The sequence below is a fragment of the Lepeophtheirus salmonis genome, chromosome 8, assembly GCF_016086655.4.
Source record: "Lepeophtheirus salmonis chromosome 8, UVic_Lsal_1.4, whole genome shotgun sequence".
Classification (NCBI taxonomy): domain Eukaryota; kingdom Metazoa; phylum Arthropoda; class Copepoda; order Siphonostomatoida; family Caligidae; genus Lepeophtheirus; species Lepeophtheirus salmonis.
The window spans coordinates 19,373,134-19,400,179 of NC_052138.2; the positions used below are offsets into that span (position 1 = coordinate 19,373,134).

Sequence of the window (27,046 nt, forward strand, 5' to 3'; positions counted from 1 at the left end):
TATAAAAATGGACATTGATGATGTCAAGAGCGCAATACACAATACATTTTTTTCAGAATTGTTTTGTTTCAAGAAGAAAAATTAAATTTTTATGTCTAAATAGAACTTATTCAATACTTTTCATAAATGTAAAAAATATGATATTGGTACATATAAATGATGCACTTAAGGGCCATCCATATGTTAATAAAATGATTATTCCTTTATCAGCCACGGTATTTTGGTAGATATTTGTACAATATTATTTAAAAGAATTTTTGTTTCAATAAAACTTTTACATAACTGTCAAATATTGATTTCAAATTTATATTAATTTATGGGAGATGTTGGGTGATTATTTTATAATGTCATTGTTTTTAAAATGTGAACAGTTTATAAGATAATTACTTATTCTTGAAAAAAATAAAGTTATTTTCTTAAACTGATCCCTTGGAAACCTTATAATATTAAAATCAAGCAACCTAAGTCATAAATTCATAGAAATAGAAAATTAATATTTAAGAATTGATGGAAAAGATTTTTCAAAAAAATAATTGTTTTAACAATTTTTGATCAAATGTCTACTAAAATCCTGTGGTTCATAAAAAAAAAAACATTAAAAAACAATAAGGATTCTCCTAATGCACTTATATATATATACTGGTGGTAGTACCCGGCATTAACTAGAGTAATTAGGTCTCGGCTAAAAGACAAATTTTGTTTAAATAATATAGAAGATAACCCCCAGGAAATCCTCATTTCTACTTGCCGTTTTTTATTAGCACACTCACACGTAAGAACTCAAAATTCATATGACAAATGACGTGTTCTCTTCTTAAGAATGAAAGAGTATTAATAAAAGTTTGAGGGGAAAAATATAATAAGTCTGTAGAGCAATATCTCACAAAAAAAAAAAAAAAAAAAATCAACTACATTCTTAGTTCTTTGATTAAAAATATGTAAGCGATATACATCAGGGAGCACTATAAACAGTGGACTCTGTATACACGTTCCATGCTATATGTACACGCCTGCAATATTTCAATAAAACGACTACATTGTTATATCTAAAATAAAAAATTGTTTGTTATAAATATCAGACAGCACTATATTCAGTCACACTGTGACTGTTTTTCATACTTACAGATATATTTTACTTTGTTAAGATATATATAAATACACACACAATTATGAGTTAAATGGTTTCTTTTTTGTATCAGGAGAAAACGTGCATTTCTATCATTTGCAATGTCTGCTAAAAACCCCAAACATAGACTAAAACCAATATCATAAAGAGTAATTTATAAATGAAATGCCAAATAGCTTATTTTTTTCATAATGTTAAAAAATAAAAATAATGATTATAATGTGTTGGTTTGTTATTGTGCCTATCTGTGGTATAAATTGATGTAAACGACTTCAAAACATGTGTTCTGCTGGTCGCTCAACAGATAAACTATAAAATTATTATTTGTTTATGATTTGTACATGCCTTGGTTTTGATCAATAAATATTTTTTTGTTGCGTATTTGCAGATGGTCTTTAAAAAAGTGATGGTGTTGGTTGGGCTGAGTGAGTGAGAGGAATATTAAATGGAATTTTCTTTGAAGTATGTACAAGGTATGTAAATTTATTGTATTTACTTTAGTATAAATAACCACACTTCAATCATTACAGATTCAAAATCATTGAAGTAACAGTAGATACGAATACTTATCCTATGGTTTAGGGGGGGGGGCACTGAGAGCACTTTGACCAAGCACTGATCTGAAATCACTTTGTAAAAAAAATATATACACAAAGAAATATTTTTTATAAAAATACCATACAAAAAAAAAAGGATGGAAAGTCATTTCAAAAATAAATGCTTTTGTCTAAGAAAAATGAAATATTCACACAATTTTTGAAAAAAATCCATAAAAATTCTTGGCCTATTCTATAAAAAAAGTCATTTAATTAAATATGGAAACTATTTTGAAAAAAGGCCAATATATATTCTTTTAAGTTTCTAAAGAAGTGTGTAGAGGTACAAGGAGAGTATGTTGAAAAATAAAAACTAAGGTGTTACAAAGCTAAAATTAAAAAAAAGTCTTACTATGTAGACTCCTGGTAATTTAAATGGTGAATTACTTAATGTATTTTTTTTTTTTTTTCAAGTTGCTCTTGTTTCTGTTCTTGTCATATACTTGGGTGTGTCTTCCGAATTCTGTTTATTAACGGATTGTATTTAGTTTTGTTTTTATTTGTGATATGTGTATATATAAAAGTAGGTTTTTTAGGAGAGGGATAATTATAAGCTAAAATGTTCGTTAATGTTAATTTTTTACTCGATCCATCCTCCTTCATTTATTTCTTACTGCATTTGTACAAATAAAATAATAACATCAACTCACTCAAACGACTGTTACATACCAACTGCCCATCTGAAATTTCCGAAACTTTGGTGAGTAACTGTGAACAGAGGGAAGATCAATGTGACAACAGACTGTAATACCACCTTGCAGGTAATTTTATTTTTGAGTTTGCTCATCCCCTATTGACGTCACACCTTTATTTTAGATACATTTTATGTGTAGATATATCTCCATACTTTGACATTAATGCCTGCATTCAAAATATTTGAATATATTGACAAAGCAGACATATTATTGTTATTTCTATTAGTATTCCTACTTGACATCTACATATTTGTGTCTAAGCACTCTTCATTAAATGTGTATTTATCTACTTATAATATGCAAGTGTCATACTAACCTATTAAAATGTGTACTTTATAGAGTAACTAATCTCAATCGAAACAACACAAGCAATTAATGGATCATAAATTAGATTTTTTATTTTTTTGTAAAAAAATAAAATTAGGTTAAAATCCTCATAAAAATAACTTCACGTACAGACCTTACTCATTTTGTAATCGTTTAATGTCTAATGTCCATAAGGGAGAGAGACGACAAAAATGAAAGTTTTTTTATATTGTCGTAGGTATTATGTATGTACCTACAAGTACATTCATACACGGAAAGAAAATGAAGCATGATGAAAATACTAATTTCATTTAATTACTGGTCATCATCAGGATCAGGATACTAAATGTTTCCCCTCGTCCTTATTCTGTGGATAGTAGAACGATAATAACCTCTGCTAAATCGCTCCAGTGGGGTCATATTAAATGTTTATCAACCATTAAACGGCAAGTTGACCCTATGTTAAAGAAGGGATTTTTATTAAGAAAAAACTGTCTTAACCTACTAGAAATGGAAAAGAGTTGATCCGTGTGTTCTTTCGTCTTTTTTTTTTTAATTATTTAATAAGTCTTGTGTGTATTAACATGACTTCTAAAAGATAGACTTATTGCCTATCTTTGTTGTAAATTTTTTTACAAATGCATAATAAAATAAATATATATGAAATTAAATATAACTATAATATTTTCCCTCAACGAATGATAATTTAAATGTAGAAGGTTCTCCTCTTTATAACAGTTGTTCATTTTATCCTCCCAGTATAACCCTCCTATAATAATCACATAAAATAATCATATAAAAATTCACTTAGCTAAAAAACGGTATACTTAAAATCTGGATAAACTATTTGCTTTTAAAATCAAAAACCTCTCTATTAGAAGTATTTCTGTTTTGTTTCAATAACTTATATAAATATATTCTTTTATCGTCAATTAGTTATAAATAAATATTATTTTGCATAGAAATTGATGATTCTTCCTATGCGTGAAATATGCCTTCAAATGGTGTGGTTCCTTCTTGCCACGCTGGTAAAACAACTAATTGAAAGTTCAATGATAATAAAATAAGAACTTCCTTACATAAAGTTCCAATATCAAACATGGAAATCTAAAAAATGGAAATCAGCTATACTAATAACTTAGATATCTGATAAAAAATACTATATATTTATTTTAGTGATATTTGATGAGTGTTTATATAAAATTGTTATTGTTTATATAGATAGTAAATCCGTTGATAGCTCTCAAAAGAGTTGTTTTTACCTTCATTTTAAACATGAAGAAATTGAAACAGAAACTAAATGGAAAAATGGAGAACTACAAAGGCATATCTTAAGAAAAAGTGCTTTACCATCTTTAGGAATAAAATAAAAGTGACATTTAAACAAAGGACCAGTATAATGTAAATGGCTGATTTGAATCGTAAAGGGAAAAAAGGTGAAATAGAATTTAGGGTGCAATTTGTGTGCCTACAAATATAATAATAGATTGAATGGAAGATGAAGTTCAACTTCTCTATATAACAAAATCAGATTAAGGTATTTTGCACAACACACAAAATTAGTGAATTTATAGCTCTGTTTTTGAGAAAATAATTAATTATTACTTTGATTAAATAACTATATTTTTATTTAATTAATGATTGATAACTAGTTTTCATTCATTTAAGGCTCCCCAGTTATTGGATTTAGTGTAATAATTCAAGGAGACTTGAAATATCAAATGTAGAATACTGCAAATAAGAAATTTTATCAATGAAATAAGTCATTGGTGGTTGCAGAGAGAATAAATACTTGTAGCAAACTTTTAATTTTGCTAAGGCTAAGTATGAGGACGTTGCAGAACCAAATTAGAATAAACAGTTTCAATGAAACCATTTCCAGTCTACCTCAATTGATTTCTTATGATAAAATATAATTTGATTCTGAGGAATACATAATTGGGTTTTTGAATAAAAATAATTATTATAGAACTGACCAAGAAGTAAATTTGTTTGTTTCTTTATAGTTGAATTTCTCTACATCGAGTGATCAATGTAGTCATGAGTTATTCCAATTAAAGATTCATAGCATTAATATCTGAATATAATTCATATATACATAATCATCCGGAAATAAGAGTTGAACTTGTTGTCACAATAAATTATCAGAATCAATTTGAAATAAAATGAATATCAACCCAACTTGATGGGATGCCGTGTCTTCAGTTTGAATAGTGGCGATAATAAAGATTTGTGGCGTTAAAATAGGTAAAATAGGGACTAATTGATCCTTAACATGTTGAATAATCCACACTTAAGTTTTGTATCCATAATATAAGTTTAAAATTACTGAAGTTAAAGGTACATATTAAAGCAGATATATATCATATATATCCTTGGTATCCTTGATAATAAATTATACAAAAATGAACCACAGACATATACTCATCTTGGAAATCAAATCAGAAACACTATTCTCAACACTTTTAATGAGTTCAAAAAGGGAGATCAAATCTAAAGACAAGAGGTAAGACAAGAATTACTTAATGTGAAGTCATCTATAGATGAAAACAAGTTCATCAAGAGATGCCCTTCTCCAATACAAAAGAAATATGATACACTACGAAGGAACTGACAATTTCATAACTATATTACGGATATTATTTCAAAATTTATTCCTTCGATATGGTTTAATAAGAGGTCCTTCCTCCATTCTCACTAATAAAGGCGATCTACAATTAAAAGTTAGATCTGGAAGGAATAAAAGTAAATCTTGTATAAAAAATTATCTCTTTCTTGGACAGAATTGAATCATACTTGATCATTACTTTTGGAGGACTCTTTCAAGTTATACCAGCAAAAAATGAAATTTTCCAACAGAATCTTTCACCAGACCATCCACAATTCCATGATTGATTACGTAGATAACAAATGAGGGTCTTCAATAAACGATCAGTCCCTATCTATGTGTTCATGATTAATCACTTTTTAACAGGAATTAATTCATGTAAGAATTTTTTTTTTTAAGTTCTGATAATGAGGTTGTGTGGCTCCTGTCTATCCAGATGTTTAGTAATCAATGACTAAAGTGGCGTCAAACCCAGATATAGTGGACATCTTTTATCCACTTAATATCCTCATCATCTTCAAAAAGTCAAATTCTCCAAATTGACAATGCTAATTTTATAGGTACTCTGTTAGCTAGAGAAAATTTTCATAAAACCAGTGGAAAGCATACCGTTATTTGAGAAGTGCTAGACATATAGCAAGTGTGGTCTTCCGATAATGGGCTGTGTTCAAAGTATGTATGCAAGTTGTTAATTTTTTTTTTTTCCCTCTCATCCTATATTTGCATTTGGTGTACATTTCTATAAACCCCTCTCCTTATAAAGTAGGTTGAGGTCCGGGACAGTTGTAACACTTTTTGTTTTTGGCTCAATTATTGCAAATAAGATTTACTTAGATGCACTAAATATCCAAAAATCCTAAATTTATGTTATAAGTTAAAAAAAATTTACTAATTTTTTTTTTTTTTTTGATGATTAAATAACTAGACTTTTTATTAGGTTGAATATATAATTTTTAATATATTACAGTAGATCAAGATATAAGATTTATATATGATGGATCACTGATCCACATTATAGATTTAAAAAATTTAATCTCAAAAAACTCTTCAGGGTCCTACTCTAACTAAAAAAAAACATACTTAATGTAAAGTTTAATTTTATAATATAACATATAGAAAGAAACAATACGATGATAATTTTTCCAATTGTCCCACTTTTACTATGATGTCGCTGCATCCTTTCCTTATATGACGTATGTAACTTTTTCTTCCCTTTGCAGAATTTATTTTGTTAATTTAGTTAAAAAGGTCAACTCATGGAGTACTGCGTAGCTAATTTTAGAGTAGTTTTTCAAGTGTAATCAACGCCTCCAGCGGACTTTAGAAGTGTTACTAAGATAAAGATACTTAAGAGATCCCTATTTTGTACAAATATTGATCACTTGGTCAATATTTCAATCAATAGTTGTTGTGTAACTTGTTTCGTGGAGCAATGGTATGTACTTGTAGGTACTTGTAAACATGAAATACTTATAACAAAATAAATAAATGAATATGTTTCAATAACAAAATATGCTTCAGCAATACTCCAATGCACTTTTCATCTTTTATTTTTTATTCAAACATTTTTCGTACCAGTCCATTGTATGTATAAAGTAATAAATTAAATAGCAACTCACCGATTTGAATCTTCCCCTAATTAATTTTGACTAATAAATTATATCAGAACCTATAAAAGTTAATGATCCGAAGAATATGTGTATGATCTTAGATTTAACCTACTCGTATGTTTCATTATACAATTTAAGATTTAGATTAGTTGTTCTTTTGTGAGAGGTATAAAAAATATTTCTCAATAATGACTTCATCTGAGTTATTTGAGTAATGAATCCATGACTTTTATTAATACACAAATTTATTGTGTTGGGGAGAGGAGCACGTGGCATCATCAAAGCAATGATTTTGTTATTCAGCGAATGGAACAAGATGTAACTCAGCATTAGATGTGAATACAAATAGAATTGACTTTTGTTAAGCAGTGAAAAATCTGAACAGTTATTGCGTAACTAGCGATAGTACATGTCATTGCCCGGAGTTATTAGGCGTCGACAGACATACAAATTTTTATTCTATAGTACGTCGATGGAAAGTAATAATTGATTAATGATTATATTATTGTATGAGATCTGCTCAAGAACTGTGTGATTGATAGTAATGACTGATTATCACCAGACCATTAAGGTGTTCTTGTGACATGGATGAATTAAGGTAAGTCTTAATGAGCTTTAGCTGTGCAATGGTGCCTGGAAGACCAATTCTGAGAGCATTCTACAAATTAGGAAACATATCCGAAAGCTCCTTTTCTTGAATAAATGTCAGCAACTTCAGCAAGGACATGGTATTTGATGGTAATCCATGTAAGCTTTTCATCTTCTGCGCATGCTCTCTGCCATCCAAGTCAGCAGTCAATTAGTGTAGCACTACAGGTCACACATTGTTCTAGCAGCTCCTCATATGTGATAATTTGGAAATGTATCAGTATTCCATACTTATCTCCCACCTTTCCCAATATGGAAAATCTTTCTAAAATGGCCAATGTTGCAGACTTTACAATTGCAGCTCCAGTTTTTGAGAGCATTAGTCATGAACTCATCAAATGCTTCATAGGAGAAGTACTTTATTGTAGACCTGCTGGAAAATATTTAACTTGAGGTGTAAATGACCCAATCCAGAGGAAATGAATGCAAACAATTACTCTTTTTTTGAAGCAACAGCAGCAGCTCATGCAGTTTCCAACAAATTCGTGTCTGGGCGGTTGTCCACATTGTCCATATCTAAGAATGTCATTTTTGAAATAAACAACTTAGTTTAGAAAAAGAAAAACGGTTGATGCACTTGCTCTTTCTATTTCTTTGTTGATTAATTAATAGGTCGTCATGGTGTTAACTTGTCCCCCTGAAGTAAGTATTCTCGCCTATCTTTGCTGTATTTTAATTTAAAAATGAAAAGTAAAGAAAAATATACTTATAACATTTTAATTGCATAAATACTATTTTAAACGTAGAAGGTTTTCCTCTTTATAGCAGTTATTCATTTTCTCTACCAAAAATCATATAACAGGCAGCTGATAATTACGAAGGACTTAATCCTGGACTCCCATATGTCTCGCTGCTACCTTGCGCTCGTTTTTTACAAAATAACATTTTTTGCCAAATCTGGAATCGCACATGCCTTAACAATTTATCTCTAAAAACGAAGTCTATCATGTAAGACTCTCATCTGAGTGAGAAACAACAAATTCCTCAGCTACCATCATCAAAAATATAGAACATATTTTTAACCATGTAGGTATATGTAAATAGAAAGTTTTAATTTAATTATTTTCATCAAATATGAATCCGGTTCATGGCATACCCTTGTACATATACAATGATTTCAAATAAAATTTAAAGGGGTAATTTTCTATGGGCAATCAAACATGAAAACATAAGCCCTATTTTCATAATAAAGGTGAGCACTAGGTATGTGATTAATAACATACCTACATTAGGGTGAAGCTGATTCCCACCTTTGTTAAAACAAGTTTAAACTTGTTTTTTGAAAATTATACAAGCTGCATCCAAGAAATGAGATGCATAACTTAGAATGATGGATTTACAGTACTTGAAATGAGGAAACTGCAATAATTGAGTATTCTATGGATGATCGGTTTTTTATAGTTTCCTTTTTGACATTTTAATAAAAAACTGAAAAATATGTATTATGTCACACATTATAAATTCCAAATTATAAATACATAATAACCATGTAATTTTAATACATCAAAATATAAACTTAATAGTTAGTAATTTGAATCAATGTCAAGCATCCATTTTTTATTTATTTTGGGAAAATAATTTGAAAAAAATTTGGGAAAAATATTTGAAAAATTAAATTTTTAAAAAAAAAAAAAATGGAAAAATATTTGAAAAAAAATTGGAAAAAATATTTGAAAAATTTAAATTTTTTGAAAAATTAAATTTAAAAAAAAATTTTTTTTTAATTTTTTGGGAAAAAATTTCAAATTATCTTTATATAGTGAAAAGAAGGAGATGGTAGCCCCTCCAGCACATCCCATGTGGACGCCCATGAAATTAAATAACGCTTTTTAAAACGAAGAAATTTAAACTTTTACAATTTACTTATACAGGTTGCAACTTGTACGGACATCGCAACTTATACTCAGTATTTACATAATATGTTGCCCATCACCACAAAAGCAAACTGGGTCAGTTTATCTCTAAAATCACATGTTTATTCTTAATTTAATTATCTTACATTTCCGTTCATAAATTATTTTAATAAATCATTCTGAGACTCCGCAAATTGCACTTAAAGATTGAAACATAGTATTTCAGGTATCAAATGAAGGCTCCATAATATATTTAATATACTTATTTATCAAAACCTATCCGATAAATAATCATATGAAACCTTTATAGGACATCAGCGTGTTTACTTATGTAAGTTGGTAAACAAGGCAGTAGAGAGTCTTGTGGCAAAATAATATAACTCTCCGAATGATAACATTATTTAATTTAGGTTTATGTTCCTGACAAAGAAAATGCTGTGAAAAATTTGTATAAAATTCCTTTATTTTTTTGGGTGGGGGGCTACAGTCACTCCAGCCTACCTCCTGTGGACACCTTATGGATAATATATTTTTTTAGTTTGTTCATGTCCTATTGACCGAAAAAAGTCAATTAAATAATTTTTATTTTTCCTGTTCTTAATTGTTGTTCTAGATTGATTTTATCTAGACATATCAGATATGTCTTTCTTTTTTACTTCACATAAACACTATTTTTGAAGCGGATTTTAAATTTTTTTTCTATAAATCTGTTTACAACTATTCGAAAATTTCAACTCTCACATGACAGATAAAAGACTCACGCATTATTATTGGCTTAAATTTGCTGGCAAACAGCTTCACCCTAACCCACATATAAGATTATGAAATGAAGTTGCAAGATGATAGCATTTTTCATTTAAAATACGTACATTCATTTATTTGTTGTTGTTTTTAAACAGTCATATAACTACATAATGTATCTAAAATTATATATACGCACTTTTGCTTAAAATTAATTTTTAGAATAATAATGTCCAATGCATTCACACTCAATTGTTAGATTGTACCTGACATAGAAGGAGTCAGGGAGATATTGTTGCATTTTTCAAATTGATACGGATCAAAATATGACAGTGTACCCCCTATCAGTTTACCGCCGACCGAGTACCCTATCCCCCTTCCTTTTATCCCCAAGGATTTCACTCTCCAAACCCTTTACCCCGCCCCCAACATTCTACCCCCTATCATAACAGATAACATCCATACAACCAAACATGTAATCTTTTGACAACCATAAAGACGTAATAATTAATTTAACTTAATGACGTAGGTATTAGGGATGTATCGGAATTATCTTGACGTCATCCCTTGTCACGCCAATTTATTAAAACTTTATTATTTTTTTATCTGGGATCTGGAAAGCCTTCTAGCCAATTCATTCTAGAAGCAATATTTTGCTACTAAAATAAATTTCTTCTTCTTGTAATCTATTTAAACATGGAAAAGCTCGTCTCTGTGGAAACAACTGTAACAGGCAGATTGTAGGCTATCTTAAGACCTACCCAAATATTTAGATAAAGCTCATATAATATCTCACTTTTTATAAAGAAGTAGTGAAGATTTAATTGGTCCCCATAACCTTAGGCCTTAATAGAAAAGTGATACCCCAAGACTCAAGGTTTCCAGACATAAAATTCGCCTTAATATAAGAAAGTAACATTGCCCAAACACCGCTGCTAACAACCATAGCATTCATTTATGACTTTAGCCCTCTATCGTTCACCAGCTGTACTTTTCAATAATAATGATAAAAAAGGATGGGGTGCATATGGCTTGGGAAGTGAAATGCTAACAGTTAAAAGGACGGGTGGTCTCGCCCCCGGGTAACAGGGGGGTAATCATCCAGGGGGTATAGTCATACTCCTGTTTTATAGTTAAATCGCTTCAAAATCTTACTTGTATCACACAACCTTTCCTCGAAAAAGAAACAAAAAATGCCCAAAATCAGTTGGGATTAGTTTGCCACTGTCATCACAACTTTGGAAGTATTAATGTTAATCAAAGCTATGAACCAAGTGGCGAAACCAAAACTACGCAATAAATATTTTACACAATTTCCTCCCTGTATTATGTAAAAGGAAAAAGAAAAAGCACACGTCATGACGTTTTATAAAAGACATTTCTTTGATGGTGTCTTTCATTTTTTTTAAACATTAATTTCATATCTGGTTTTTTAAAACATTACACCCAAAGTGATTGCCTGAACATTTTTTGATTAATATAAAATGGACAATTGCACCCTCCTACCCCCTCCCATTTCCTTGGTTTTACATTTTACAGTTTTGAAAAGAAACCAACATTTCCAAAAACACAAAATCCAAGGATATAGAAAGATTGGAACGGAAAAAAAGGAAGATTATTACCTAGTACATACAATTAATGAAAATACTGCTTTAATGGAAAGAGTAAGTTTGATATTAAAATAACAATTATGTAAGCATTGGGCTTCCAATTATTCATTTATAATTTCAAGTCTCCGAGTTCAATGAATTGTAATCAATTTCGTTTTTTCATCAAAAAATTGATAATAGGTCTAAAGCCATCTCCACGAGGCACGAAGATGAAAAAGCTATCAGTAACATTTTTTCAATAGCCCATAAAGTAGAATACGTGACAAGGATTTTTTTTTTTTTTTTTTTTTTGAAGCCAAAACTTGTAATATTCCTATATGAACTGCACCTTAAGTTCTTCGAGATAGTGTATTCCGATAAGTTGTTCTTGTAACATAACATATGCATCTTTAGTTTCATCAAATGGATGGAACATTCATAGTCAAAGAGTACACCAAAGCTGCTTTTAAATACAGATGAAGGAGATTTAAATGTTGAGGTTAGGCAAAAATGTTATCATCCTGGAAAATTGTGGATGAAAAGTAGGGAAACTAGGAAAGTTCATTTTCTGCTTCGCCAAATCAATTTTACCAATAAAGGCTACCATGTAGCACATTGCAGATAAAATAGCAATTTAAATCATTTTACTAAACGTTATTAATTTTTAGGCTTAGTAACAGCAACAAGACAAGAAAAACTGTACCCTGGACTCGTTGAGAAACTCTACGAACAACCGCTACCTCACCTATGCGGTTGATGAGGTTCCACCTGTAAAATAGACTAAGTTCCCAGATATCAGACAGGAAGAGGATTCCTCCGTATAAGTTCCTGAAAGACCTGAAAATCAGTGCCAAGAAGTACAAGGACGTCTTCAAGGAGTAGCTCTTGCCTTGGGTGGAGTCCATCTACCTAGAGGGAAACTATTTCTACCAGCATGACTCAACCTCGGGGCACAAGACCAGGATCACACAGCAATGGTTTGAGGATAATTTTTCTGATTTCTTGAAACACGAATTGTTGCCTCTCTCCTTGTCCGACATGAATCCTCTTGACTATGATATCTGGGCTGTGTCAAAAGTAGGGCCTATGCCGTGCTCCCTCCCAGCCTTGACGAGATAAAGACCTCATACCAAGAGGTAGTGGGAGGTCATGTTCGAGGTTCAGGACGTCAAGTTGTACTCAGCCTTTAGGGCCAGGCTCAAGGTCCTTTTGACTTTCGAGAAATAAATTTATTATTATTTTTCTTTTAATTAATATATAGCCCACTCCTTCAAAACTATGTTGATCTTGATGATATCAATTTTTCGTACCCTACTCTAAAAGGTTGCGTTTTGCTGTGACACACCGTATATACAATGTTAAGTCTCAAAAATTAGAATCCTCTTCAAGGCCGTCTACCCCCAGTTCTAAAATTATGACAGTTTTTTAATTAGCGCCATTCGAAAGAGCTACCAAAAAAGCTACAATTGCATGTTTGTTTTGTTTCTATGCAATCAAAAATGTTCGAGAAACAAGCAAAACGGCAGAGACTGTGCGATGTCCTCTGTGCCCAAGTTGGACACTTTTATGAACTAGAGAAATTACCTTCAGGATCCAACATCCAGGTCAGTTCATGGTCCTTGGCATGATGGCGTCTGACGGCAGGTAGGTGCGTCCCTACTTCTTCAATGCCAACGAGAAAGTCAACACAGACGTCTACTACAAGGTACCATGTCTTGCCATTGTTGAAGAACATGTTCCCCATGGAAAACTGATTGTTTACCACAGACGGCACCCGACACATCCTTCCAAGGAGGTGCAGCATTTCTGCAGGGAGAACATGGTTTCCTTCCGACTAGCAGACTTATATCCTTCGTTTTCAATCAACGTAAAATCTATGGACTTTGCTGTTTGGTGCGTCTTGGAGGCAAGACGAACAAAACTTCTGACCCGAATGTCAATGCCCGGAAGGCCGTGATCACAAAGGGGTTGGACAACTTGTCATCGGACTTCATGAAAGCTAGCTGTGCTTCTGATCGTCCCTGTATTGGAGCCATAATTCAGAATGGATGGGGACATATTGAATAAAAAGTGTACAAAATTGTTGAAATACTAGCTTTTACTTGAAAAGTTTGTCATAAAAATGTCACAAACTAAATGAAAAGGGCTTTAGAATTTTCTAATTTTTGAGTACTCATCCTGTAAAAGAGAACCAAAAGAAAAAGAAAAACTATGTAAATACCGGTAGATACCTAATTATCTTCATAGCCACATCCTACCTCAAAAGAGCCAGAACTCTCTTTCATAGGACAGAAAAAAATCATATTTCTCAATTACTACAGTTGTTCAGCTCTCTTACATGAAAATAATTTCCAGAGACATTGATATTATAAATACTAGTTTAGTTAGGGAAACTATTATTAAATTTATTATTTTCAGTGCCCATTTGCTTACATTCACAGCCAAATGATGAGTTTCGGTTCCATGATTCAGAATTAGTGAGCGGTCAAGTTCATGCTACATACTTATAAGCTCAGATTTTGTGTTGCAGGATAATCTGTTGGTGTGTCGCTCAACTGCACCCCAGAAAAGAACATACTTATAAGCTTATAAGTATTTTAGAAACTCAGGAACCAGCTACCCACTACCCAAGGGCAGGGTGTATTTTAGCATATTATAATGGGTTCTTGATGCTTATAAATGCAAGGGGTGTATAGTTTAAACTGCCTTTAGGCAAAGTACTATACCTTTACAACCTGAAGGTCAGAGTGTATTTTAAAATATTAGGAGATTTCCTAGATGCTCAAGGAGGCCAATAAATTCATCTTACCTCAGTCCAAGCAGTTTACCTGCACAACCTGTGAGCAGAGGCATATTACAAAGGTTCCTTGGTGCCTAGAACCGCAGCAGTGGTAGATTTTAAGCTATATTTTGGCCCAATTCTTCACCTGTACAATCTAAGAACCACGGTGTATTTTAAAGTGTTAGGAGATTTCCTAGATGCGCAGGGAAGCGGGCTGCAAGACTACGAGTTCGGTGTCTGACCATGAATAAAGCAACTACTTCTAGAAACTACCTACCGTAGTATGATTTATATTGTACACGTAGCAGTTTTTTGTCTTTTATGACGACTAATGTACGTGTTTTATTTTTGCAGTTCGATCTCAACTTGTTAGTTTCAACTATGAAGAGACCTTCATCCATATAAAACTAGAAGTATATGTAATAAATATTCATAAGAAGACTTATAAATACTAAACTATATGTATTGTATTTGAGTCTCTAACTATTATGCCTAATGACTCTTTTTCAAGAAGAGGACTAACAACATCATCCACAATCAAATAATAAACAATTCATGTTTCTAAAAACTTGGAATAAAGTTTTTATTTACTCCGGAATACAAAATAATATGTAAGAACGTTGTTCTTGGAAACTCTCAAGATTCTTTAGTTTTTAAAATAATATATTATTTTTTATCGGCTATTAAATGAATAATATTAAAAACGAAAGGATTTTCTCTGCTACATACTTAATTATTCTTAAAATTATATTTTAAAGAAAGGAAGTTCCACTCAGCTGCACGTTTCAAGTGTTGACTTTCTTCGTATATATAATAATATAGAACCATATTATTTATAAAAAAGGAATGCCCTCTTGACCTCTTTTGTACGGATGGTTAATTTGATGATGTTCTGTTCATTGGTCATTGACCATATAACTATTTACAGCTTGTAGTAAAATAAGCGGTATTCACAATGACTTGGTCACTTGGGCAGGGAGTGGGGGAATCCGCTCTAAAACCATGCCTATGCTCGTTGGAGAGGGACGGGTTTAACATCAAATCATTTTTTTTCTGTTTGGGATAATTTTTAATCGAAAAAGTTGAGTGATTTTCAAAAAATGGAAGAAAAATAACTTTGTCAGTTGATTAAATATTAATTTAGGAAAAGCAAAACTCCTCAGGATACTAAAAAAGAAGCTTGATAAACATTATGAGGACTCTGCATCTTCGATTAGAACAGTTTATTAGTGTTTTCCAAAAATTTGGGGTAACCCCATGGGGACAAGTGATGCTGAACATTCTGGTCGCCTTGTTGAGGTTACTACTCCATAAATCATTGATAAATCCATGATATGGTGATGGATGACAGAAGAGTGAAGGGGCTTGAGATTGCTAGTGCTTAGGTCATCTAGAATTGGAACCTTACTTTCATTAATTATGCAACCACAGCTACAGAGGTGTGAGCTGGTGTATTGTCGTGATGTAAAATGACTTTTTTTTCTCGGTCAAAGATAGGCATTTTTCTTGCAGCTCGGTTTTCAAACAGTCCAATAGTTATGAATTCAGTAAGTCCTAAAATTGATGGTGTTTTTTTTTAATCATGAAATAACCTAAACAAGGGATTTTTTTTGGCAAAAAACTTTATTTACTTCCCAATATGACGACCTTTAGCTTAATACATTTTTTTATGCGTTTTGGCATCCCTTCATACAGATTATTCGAAGTATCTGGAGAAATTTTTTCACAAGCTTTTGTCAGTCTTTTTTAATTCATCCTTTGAAGTTGCTGGCGCACTTTCATTGAGTTCCCTCTGGACCAAGGCTCACAAATTTTCAATGAGAGACAAATCAGGGCTCTTGGCAGGACATGTGCCTTTGCCCCAGAAAGAGTCCAAGTTGGCTGTGCCCTTTGTGCCTTTTTGGAGTGGTGAGCAGGGCACCATCCTGCTGGAAAATGGCTCTTGATGTGTCAGACAACATTTTCCTCTTCAACTGAGGCCCAGTTTCTTCAGTACGAGACAAAGGTGAGACCAGAGACTTGATGATGATCTCCGTTACGTAGAACTCGGCCGTCACAGCTTCGTTTCGTGGAATCAGATGAAGATCTGACACTGCCTGGCGGCTGATAGCTACCCATATCTGAATTTTCAGAGGAAATTTCACAATTGGAGTGTGTTCCACATCTGCCTTATCTCTTGCCCAAGCCCGATCTGTTTGGGAATTTTGGGCATGAAATAGTTCAAATAGACATTCATCACTGAAGAGGATACATTTCCATTCATCTGCAGTCCAGTGTTTCCACTCACGACAGAATTGAAGCCGGGCCTTCCTTTAGTTTTCTGAAAGGTTGAGGTGCAGACGAGGTTTGTGTAGCAAAACATTCAAAGAGTGCCTCAGGTAGATGTGGACAGATGACTTGGATATTGGATAGCCCTTTGAAGTCAATCTTGCTTCAATTTTCCCCGATGATTGCCTCTCTTTGGACAAAGATTTTAAAATCACCAGTTTTGGAACTTTGCTAATTTTCTTCTTCCTTTCTCGACCCTTCTGATTTACAAGGGTTTATCCATCCTTCCTTGTCTTACACAAATTCTCAATGGTCCTGAGAGGAATCTGTAACCTTTGAACAATGTATCTCTGGCTTGATCCACCATCTATCATGCCAACAGCCTTGGCCCGGTCTCTAAAGAGTGCTCTCTCACCATTTCTGATATTGAATTTCAACTAACATCTTGTGGTGTTTTCTGAGCCCTTTTATACTGACGTATGATGCAATCATCAAAAATTATTGCATCAGAAAAATTCAATATTGCCTAATGATTGTATCAGCCAAATTTCATTTTATTCCGACCAAAAATAGTTTTTTTTTTTTAAACTATAAAACGGATATTTTTAATACCACCATCAACTTTTGGACATACTCTAATATACACCTATGATAGTTTTACCCTTTTTCCTTATAGTTGATGAGGAATAATCTTTGCAAACCCAAAAGGCAGTCGTCCCCTTAATCTTTTCGGCCGATTCCTCAATTAAAACAAATGCCAAACAGAACAAAATCGACCAATCTGGCTCAAAGTTGGTTTGGGTTATTCCAAGAGATGCTACTAACTCAAATTTACATTGATACACGCCAGTAGTGCCATCTCTCGGATACTTTTCAAATGACCTTCGTATATATTCATTTATGCCGGTATGTTAAAAAAAGAAACCGAAAATTAACGTGGTAACTCTGACGATTTGAAGAATTTTTGGGAAGAGAGAAACTTAGCTGTCAAGACGTTTTATTAGATTAGCTGTGAGCAGCTCTGAGAGAGTTGGAATGGAAGTAAACACAAATTCCAATCCTTTTATAGGAAGGACTTAGGCAAGAATTACTTCGATGTAATGCTCTGCACAAAAACATGGAGAGATTTGAATCTATTGATCGACAAACTACTGTTTATCTATTGGATCCTATGTTATCAACACGTTTTTAATAACAATAATTTTCTTTTATATCATTAAGGGTTAATTGCAATATTGTTAAATATCATAAATTATTTCTTATTAATTGCAAAATTGTTATTCCCAAGAATCGGATTCAATATTATGAAAAACACCAAAAATAACTTCATTGACATCGTCAAGACCAACAAAATTCTAAACACGTTTTTTAAATTTATATTCATGTTACATATTTACCAGAGTTTGAATTAAACATAAATGAAAGTCTTACTGTATTAGTAATAAATAGATCTTATGTCAATTTGATAGTTTATAATCTTCCTTTATGCATTTTAAAATAAAATAAAAAAGGATTTCCATATAAAACGCTTATTGCATATATTTCCAAACTAATTATTGAATTTTGTTTAATCAAATAAATTTCTCATTGTACCTACAAGTCCAATATTAGTCATTTTTCCATTGAAGAAAGTAGAATTTGTTTAAAATAAAAATACATATAAAAAGAATTAATATTATTTTATTTTATTTATTTATATAGTAATTTATCATAATATCCTCGACATGACTTTACGCTAAACGGAACCTTTTCGTTTATATCCGACATCACACTGAAAACTCTCTCAGATTCATAGTTATCGATAGGAGTGTTTTTGCATTTCAAAAATTTGCTATCATGATTGATAGTTTTAGTTCGTTCTCCTCTGAAATCGGAGACAAAAACGTAGGTGATACTTTTTAAAGCAACATCTGTAGTCGTTTTATTGTCAGCTTTCATTACATCTTCCAAATTAATAAGATAAGGAAAAAAGTACCAACCAATACTGCAGTCATGAATCGCTATCGAGTTTCTATAGTTTTGTCCAAGATTTCATTAACTTGGTGATGGAGAAGTGTAAATTCCTATGAACTTAACAAAATTTGGATGATTCACGATATGGAGTGGAACAATGCAGGAAATAAGAAAAAATGGCATGTTCAGAATTGGAATTAATTATGCAACTTGTATAAAATACCAAATCCCTTTCCTTAATTTGAGTTTTACTATGTTGTTCTACTTTGAACATCTTCAAGACTAAAGTTCCATAATTACAAAGATGGCATGCCAAAAACCTTGAATCATCTTCGTAACTTTATACACTTTTACCACTATTATCAGCGATACAGGATTTAATACTAATAGTCAATACTTTATCCCAAACTTCATCAGAATACCACTTTATACTTTTCTAAAACTTATTTTAATAATAAGTTTGTAGTTAAAAGATATTTATTTATACATGATTTATGATTAATAATCATGATATTTTTTCTCCTCAAGAACGAAAAAATAATTATGTCAGCTTCTATTACTGGTTTGTAGTATTATATTGATTGCCAATTGCAAAAAGCCACTCCCGCTTATTAACAAATATAATATCCATGTTTGTATATATTAGACACTACCGAAATAACTCACGTTTGGAATTTAGTATCGTAGGATATTTTTTATTTTGCATTTTATTCATCTAAACAGAAAAATAACCTTCAATCGTCCGAAAAAAGATCCTCCATGGACACGTTTTTATTTGAAAATCTGTAAAATATCGAAAAATGAACTTTTATATTTTTCCTTTAAAATTCTCGTGTTGAACCGCGATACAGGAATTTCTTTTAACAATTTTGGACAAATATTGCTTTAGCCTCACCTTATGAGTATTTGAGTTCTAAAGATGTTGCAAGTAATACATATACTCGTTCGGTACTGCGTATTACGTGCATATATTTGATTTGTTTCTTCATTTTTTCTAATCAAATCCAGTTTTTTGATACCAAATGGATAATATATTATTATTAAATATATTTCCAGATTTAATTTATGTCCAATAAGAAACACCAGTATACCTATTCATCTTTTTGTACTACAAAAAATATGTTTTAAATTCTTAAAAATACGACATTTTATTTGTAGGGTTGATTTGTTGAATATGACATATATTTTTATTTTATAATTATTCAAAAATGAGTTATTAATGAATAATTGCTTCTTTTTTTATTCATAGGATTTCAATTTTAGTCTTACACAACCATCTTACCATAAACTTAAAATGAGGCTTTTGTGACTTATTTTACCTCTAAAAACATTGTGTATGGCATCATCTTTTGGAAATTGAAACCATGAAGAGAAAAAACGACAAAGTTGACTTTGAAGAAATGCTGCCGTGATAAGAGGCTCAGTTGTGTTGTTTCGATCCTAGATATCGTTAAAAAAATCCATGTTTTAATTGGGCGATTAGTCAAACTCATATTGCCGATTGTATTTATATTTCTAGTTTCTATAATTTTTGATATTGCGAATTTCCTTTGTTCTTGCTCAGCGCTTAAAAGTAAAGATAGTAGGACATCTTCATAGTGACCATGGAACGTACAAAACTCCTTAAGTTTCATTGCTATACTGTTTACTTTTTTTTGAAAATGCATCTCTCTTCTAAGGATCGGAATTAAGTTTTAAGAAAACGTCTTGTCGTTGTGAGCTATCTCGAATGCAAAATAACTTTTAATCGTTTTATGACAATTTTCATCTACCATTCCTGAAGTTACCATTTTTGGAATGCAATAGGTATAAAATTGATTATATAGAATTTATTATCAAATTAAAAGTGATGAACAATAACCGATTCTCGCCCAATATTTTGCTATGTTTTATATATTTTATTTTCAGCTGAATGAAAATATACATCTAGCCGTGGATTTAGTATATTTTCTCCTGGAGAAAGATGGCTAATATAAAAGCCTCTTACCGGGCGTAGAAAAAGTAATGAGACCTTCGAAAAATACAGTTTTGAATAAGTGCTGTTGATTCAATCTTAAAGTTCCAATTATTTTTGAATAGCTTCGATTCTAAGACTTTGATTGATGTACATGTTGTAAACAAACATTCTGTATATGTTGCAATGGAGGCAAGAAGAACCATCATAGGCAATTCAATCCGTGCCGGGAGGACCACTTCGGACATTATATAGGGTTAAAATGTCATTTAGGTTACAGTCTGTCGGATCAAAAATCGTTTAGCTGATGGTAACAATCTTAAGGACAACCCCAAGAGTGGAAGACCCACCAAAATGAAGCCTGAAGACATCATAGAGGCCTCTATGGTCAACCCAACGATGAAGGCATCAGAGTACGCCAAGAAGAAGAAGGTGCATCGGTCTACTGTAGGCAAGGGCATCCAAAAGGCTGTGAGAAGGTCGCTTAGAAGAATCGAGAGGTCATTCCTGTTCGAAAGTCAAAAAGAACTCCGTCTATAGTGATGTCAACAATTCTTGGATGATCTGAAGCACAAAAGCAGCCGGGTAATTTTTATCTTGGATGAAAATACCTTTACCGTTGGCCCCGATCAACGATGATCGAGCAAATCGATCGGATGGTATACTTTGGCAATGCTGAGAACACCATAAGGACAGTCACCAAGACCAAACATCCTGCCTCTGTGATGATGTTGGGGGCTGTGGCATCAACTTGAGAAAAAATGCCTCCAGTTTGTTTTCCTGCTGGATACCGGTTACCCACACCCAACTACATGATGGTGTTGAAGGATAATGTAGACCCATAGATCACCAAGACCATAAAAAGGTCACGTACGTATTTCAATAGTATTTTGCTAGTATTGTACAAGAATAGATGGATAGCAACATGAACTTCTGGTCCAAGAAACATTGGCCCTCTCAGAGCCAAGATATGAGTCTATGTACTAGATTACTCCATTTGTTGACAAATTGAAAAAAATGCCTGCAAATTCTGCCACCCAAATATTGATGCCCTGAAGACCTCTGTTAACCATCAGTGGAGGATCATAAAGAAGGACTAATTTGCCAATGTGTGTAAAGGGTTTCAGAAGCGGTTGAATGCTATTATTGAAGTTGATGGTAGCCAGATTCATAAGTATAACTAATGTGCATTGTTATAATAAAAAATATTATAAAATAGAATTTTCAATGTACAACAACATCCTGATCAATTATGAGTATTTTAATCACTACTTAGAGGCAGGTATTAGTACTTTTTCTACATTTGGCAGTGCTAATGTTAATGTGAGATGTTCTTGGTTTTTCTTTAAAATATATCTTTTGTCATTAGTACCAAAGAAAATGATATTTGTTAAGTTCGTTCAGTCATCAAAAACACATTCAATTGACTGATTTGAATCCAATGTTAACTCTTTATTTTTTCAATATATTTTAAAATTTCTCTATACTATTTTACTTTTTTTCCCCCACTTTATAATAAAAAAAACCGTTTGTAATAATAGCAAAAACAGCTCCATGGAAACGTAATATTTAATAGCTTGTTGAGTTAGGATAAGAAGTTCAATTAGCTTTTGTCTACTGATTGAAATTATCGTTCAATAAAACTATTTCTGAAAATATTTTGAAATATGCCTCTTTTTGAGAAATTCATTTTCCTCTTGTGCAATAATAGAATGGTCTTTATTTTTATTTGACACCTGTTTGCATTCTTTAAGGATAATCTAAAATTCGTTATTGGGATCCGAAGTCCAAATTTTTGTTCGGTCAACCTATTAAAGCATTTTTACCAAATATCAAGGATTTCGGGTCTTTTTCTGTTTCTTTTGGAGGAAAGGTATATGCAGAATGATACAATAAAGGTAACGGCGTGTTGATCGAATAAATAATATGAATATAAATGACGTCATAGGGAGCATGGGACAAGGCTAGTCTTTGGGGAGGGGGTATATGGGTGAGGGTGAGGTTATAATTATGTGAAAATAACCTCCGTGGCTTATAAATGACCATGAAAATGAAACGGTATATTTTAAACACTACAATTACTTGAAATTATTTATTAGGGTTAAGCAATCTATGTCAGATCCGATTTTGTGTAGATACTGTATACATATTGTGGAGGAGGGGCCGACCTTACGCCATTGTAAATTTCATTTATAAAAAATTGTCTATTGAATAATGAGAGAGATTTTTACAGAATCAGATTTTCACAAAGCAAAGAAAGAAATGAGCCCTGCATATTTATTTTACTCAAGGCTCCTCTCTGGTAGATTGGGATTTGAACCCTGTGTCATCCATTTTGCATAAGTCCCCTCAATACATAAGGTATGCCCTGGGGGGAGGGCATAATTGATGCAGAGGGACCATATTTTAATTCTCAAAAAGATAACATATGAACTAATAAGTGTCGACGTTAAGGGAAGGATTAATATTTTAAAATTAATTAATTTTGATTATTTTTTGTAATTCGATTTTCAACATATGCAATTTCCAAAGTATTAGTGAGCACCGCTCAAAACTCTTGAGCGAAAGGGGGAGCTCACTCATTGTTTTGAATAACTAGCGAAACGTGTTTACCATTTAAAAGAGCGAAAAAATCGCTCGATTTTTCGTTCATTTATATAAATTTGGGTTACTTTTTCAGTTTTCTGCATCTTATGAGATAACATCAAAAAATTTCAGAGTTAGAGAATAATTTTAAAGATTACAAGAAAATACGGTTAAAGTTATGTCTCAAGATAAGCTGGAATATATTTTTCTATGCTGTATCTGTGGTTCTCTGCTCTCGGTTGACAAGTTTGCTTCTCATGTAGCTGGTCACTCTATGAAGACTCCGACATCAGTTCACTCAGAGACACTTCCATCTCCTTCTTGTATGGAAATTACTTTGGAAGATAAGTCTTACTTTTCTGTAAAATAATTTTCCCATCTGAAATAAGATTTTCTAATATTTTTATCTTAAAAATTTATGTAAAATCTAAAAATCTCACTCAAGCCCAAGTTAAAAAAACTTGAGAACCCCGTGTTTAACCTCAAACTAATTACCAGACTTAACTGGAGGAAATTGTACGATATCTTGTAATTACATGTCACCTAAGACAGTAGTTCTCAAAAATTTTGTGCCCAATGCACCCAAAAGACAAATAAATATTTGTTGACATACTTATTATATTTAAACCAATCATATTGATTATTATAAACTATTGAACATGATGTTTGGTTCTCATAAATCGTATTGCACACTTGAACTTGTCTCATGAAACACTGTTTGGGAACCACTACCCATTAGCACTTAATATTATCTGATTTGCTTATGACTATTTTAATTCTTTCAACTTAATAAATGTTCTTAATAGTAATTTGAATATTTGGGATAATTTCCGTTAGATTTAATTTAAGCACGACTGTTCCTTTATGATTTATACATACATTCGTCTGAATAATAGATAATAATTAAATTTATTTATTATCGTTTTAAGGGTAGAAAATATTTTACAAAACGGATATCAGAATCAAGTCTAATTCATATAAGCCTCATGGTTTTTAAGACATATTTTCCAAGAGCACCCTAACACATCCTTGGTCATTGCGAAAAGAAGAAAAGTAACTACACAATTTATGCATTAAAATGAGTATGAACTGCATGTTTTCACTTCCCAGTCATTTTGTAGTTATTTGAGGGAGGTGTAACTTCGAAGAAAACTCTAATTTGTACTGCGACTCTAACAATTTAGTATCTAGCTAAATATCAATGCTAGTAAAATATTTTTTTATCTGAATCCTCCATTCACGGCGTGCTATAAAAACATTACTGTCAGCTGTTTGTTTGTATCCTTAGATCTATTTCCTATTCTTGATTTTAAATATATACATTAATTCATAGTGATACATACATCATCGAGCGGTTTATAAGGGAAATGTGAGTAAAAAGTTAGATGGATTATCCATTAATTGTACAAATATCATATCTTTATTTATTATTTTATTCATAGAATACAGTTGATTAAGGCTCTTATTTTTGTACATAACAATCCCTACCATTAGAATCAGTTTTTGAAACAACCTTACAAAATCATTTTTTAACAACTTACACAAGCTGTAATAGAGTGATATTATGAATTGTTGAGTTTTACTAAATTTTGCAACAAATGTATGGCTACGCTTTTAATGAAAGATGACATTAATACAGAAGACTTAGTTAATGCATATGTTAAGTTTTGTAGTCCAGTGACGTCACCAGATACATTTAAGTCGACTGGCCAGGTAATATTTACAGATAATAGATATATATTTTATCAAGGAAAACTAAAGAGGTTGTAGTCCTTGATTTTCACAATTTTATGACAAAGATAAGAAGTATTAAATTAATTATGAGATTGACATTTTATAATGAATACTATAAAGATATTTTGATTTGCTTGCCTTAATCGTCGTTGCATTAAAAAAATCTCTTGAGAGTTTTTTGAGCTCTTAAGTTGAGATAAATATTTTTTTTTCTCCATCATTATTTAGGACTAAATAATCTTATTTTAATATCTTTATATTATCAATGTAATATTTATATTAATTAGGTGAAAATTATTCATAATCATAAAATTAAATACTTATTTTATTATTTCAGTTCAGAATGGAGTCTGTAACGGGAGAGTGTGCAAAAGATTTTAGGGATGCAATTCTTGCATACCATTTCGAAGAATTAAGTTTTGCTGAGGCATCAAGGATATATTCAGTTACACAATATAGATTAAAGAAAGCTATAAAAAAACTATATAGTATAAATGAACAACGGAAGGAAATGAATCGAAGCCCCTTGATTGAGAATTGCGATAGAAGACAAGTTTCACGCTGGGCAACCAAATATGCTAGATATAAGAGTGAATCCAGGAGTTCTTGTTCTCCTTATGAAATAAAATATGCAATTCAAGGCTTGGTTACTGGAGAGGTAACAGAAGATGAAGCCATTCTAGAATATGGGCTAAATAAAGTTTCTTATTGGCCCACAATAAATATGATCCTTTCTAGATTCAAAATTGATTCATTGACTAAAGCTCGTCGGCTTTACAAGCAGAATGAACTATCTTTGAAAGAAATAAATGATGCAATTGACCTATGTGAATTTAAAAGTCAGAGTGATTATACAAGAATAATTTCTGATAAGGAGGCAATGATATTCGCTGAGGTCAAGTTCAATCAACTTATGCTACATCTATCTTCAACTGAGCTTGATGATTTTTTTAAATCTTTTGAACATGTTACGAAAATTATGACATCTAAATCAAGTGACGAATATATTTTTCAACTACTCCATGACCTTGACTTAAAAGTTAATCTAACTAAGTCTTCTTCAACTACAGAGCTGAATTCAAATTTTTCTCAAGTTTGTTCTGTATCCCATCCGAATTGCATTAGCAAAAAGAAAATTGCGAAATATTTTAAGGAACTTGTCAGCCTTTCCACAGAGAGAGGCAATGATATGAATCTTGACTCTTCTAAAAAGGACATTGAAATAAAAAAAATTAAGGAAGATTGTATTTTAGAAGAAAAATGTGTGTCAGATGAAAATGAGAAGTGGGAAATAGCCTTGGAGATTGCTAATAGAGAGCTAGAACTAGAAGAGTGTTTTCAAAGGATAATTGAAAACCTAACTAATTCTTCAGATCCTATTGAGTCTGCTTTACAACGAAATCAATTGAACGATTTGAAGTTTGCCAGTCAGTATTTAAGTTCTTCTTTAGTCGGTCTAGAGGATCAAGAAAAAGAGTTATATGTGACTTATTTGACAAACCACGATGCTATTAAGTCTATTCCGAGAAATGGTGTTTTTCAAGGTGATAAGATGGATTGGCTTTCCTAAAAAAGTGCTGAAGATAACGTTTGTTCTATTTTTATTTACTTGAACTTGTAACCAAATTGTTTTTTGTAGTATACATCCCAATATTTCATTTTAAAGCAATTACTTACATTTCATTGATATCATAAGGTGCTTTGAAAACTTTGAATAAGTTTTAAAAATTACACGATTATTTACTTCTTGAAGAGAAATCAATTATGAATACTTTATAGCGTATGCCACTATATACATACCCTCAATACTTTCTTATTTTATAAAATTATTTTGAAGGCCTCTGCATTCAATAACTACATAAATAATTCCACAATTATTATACATTCATTGAATCTATTATTCAAATATTGTACATATATTTATAATAATTACGTAAATATTTAGCAAATCCATGTATTTTATATTTGACAATGAAAACATCATTTCATCCAAACGA

At 31.6% G+C, this 27,046-nt stretch overlaps 1 protein-coding gene across 4 annotated transcripts; it reads left to right on the plus strand.

Moving 5' to 3' along the window:
• The first annotated feature begins 1,575 nt into the window (after window positions 1-1,575).
• LOC121122715 (uncharacterized) lies at window positions 1,576-27,046 on the plus strand. 4 transcript variants are annotated; one of them, XM_040717740.2, is made up of 3 exons: window positions 24,550-24,684; window positions 24,758-25,028; window positions 25,387-27,046. In XM_040717740.2, exons 2-3 carry the CDS (start codon window positions 24,918-24,920, stop codon window positions 26,617-26,619), a joined length of 1,344 nt encoding a protein of 447 aa, XP_040573674.1. In that variant the 5' UTR covers window positions 24,550-24,684; window positions 24,758-24,917; the 3' UTR covers window positions 26,620-27,046. The 4 variants fall into 4 exon arrangements, with proteins under 4 accessions (XP_071746464.1, XP_040573675.1, XP_040573674.1 ...); XM_071890363.1 differs by lacking the exons at window positions 24,550-24,684; window positions 24,758-25,028 and adding an exon at window positions 1,576-1,599; XM_040717741.2 differs by lacking the exon at window positions 24,758-25,028 and having other exon boundaries at window positions 24,548-24,684.

Excerpts from the sequence above, each read along its gene's own strand:
- LOC121122715 (XM_040717740.2), top strand. The coding sequence starts at position 24,918 with ATGGCTACGCTTTTAATGAAAGATGACATTAATACAGAAGACTTAGTT. Across the intron at positions 25,029-25,386 it reads CATTTAAGTCGACTGGCCAG|TTCAGAATGGAGTCTGTAAC; the intron begins GTAATATTTACA and ends TTATTATTTCAG.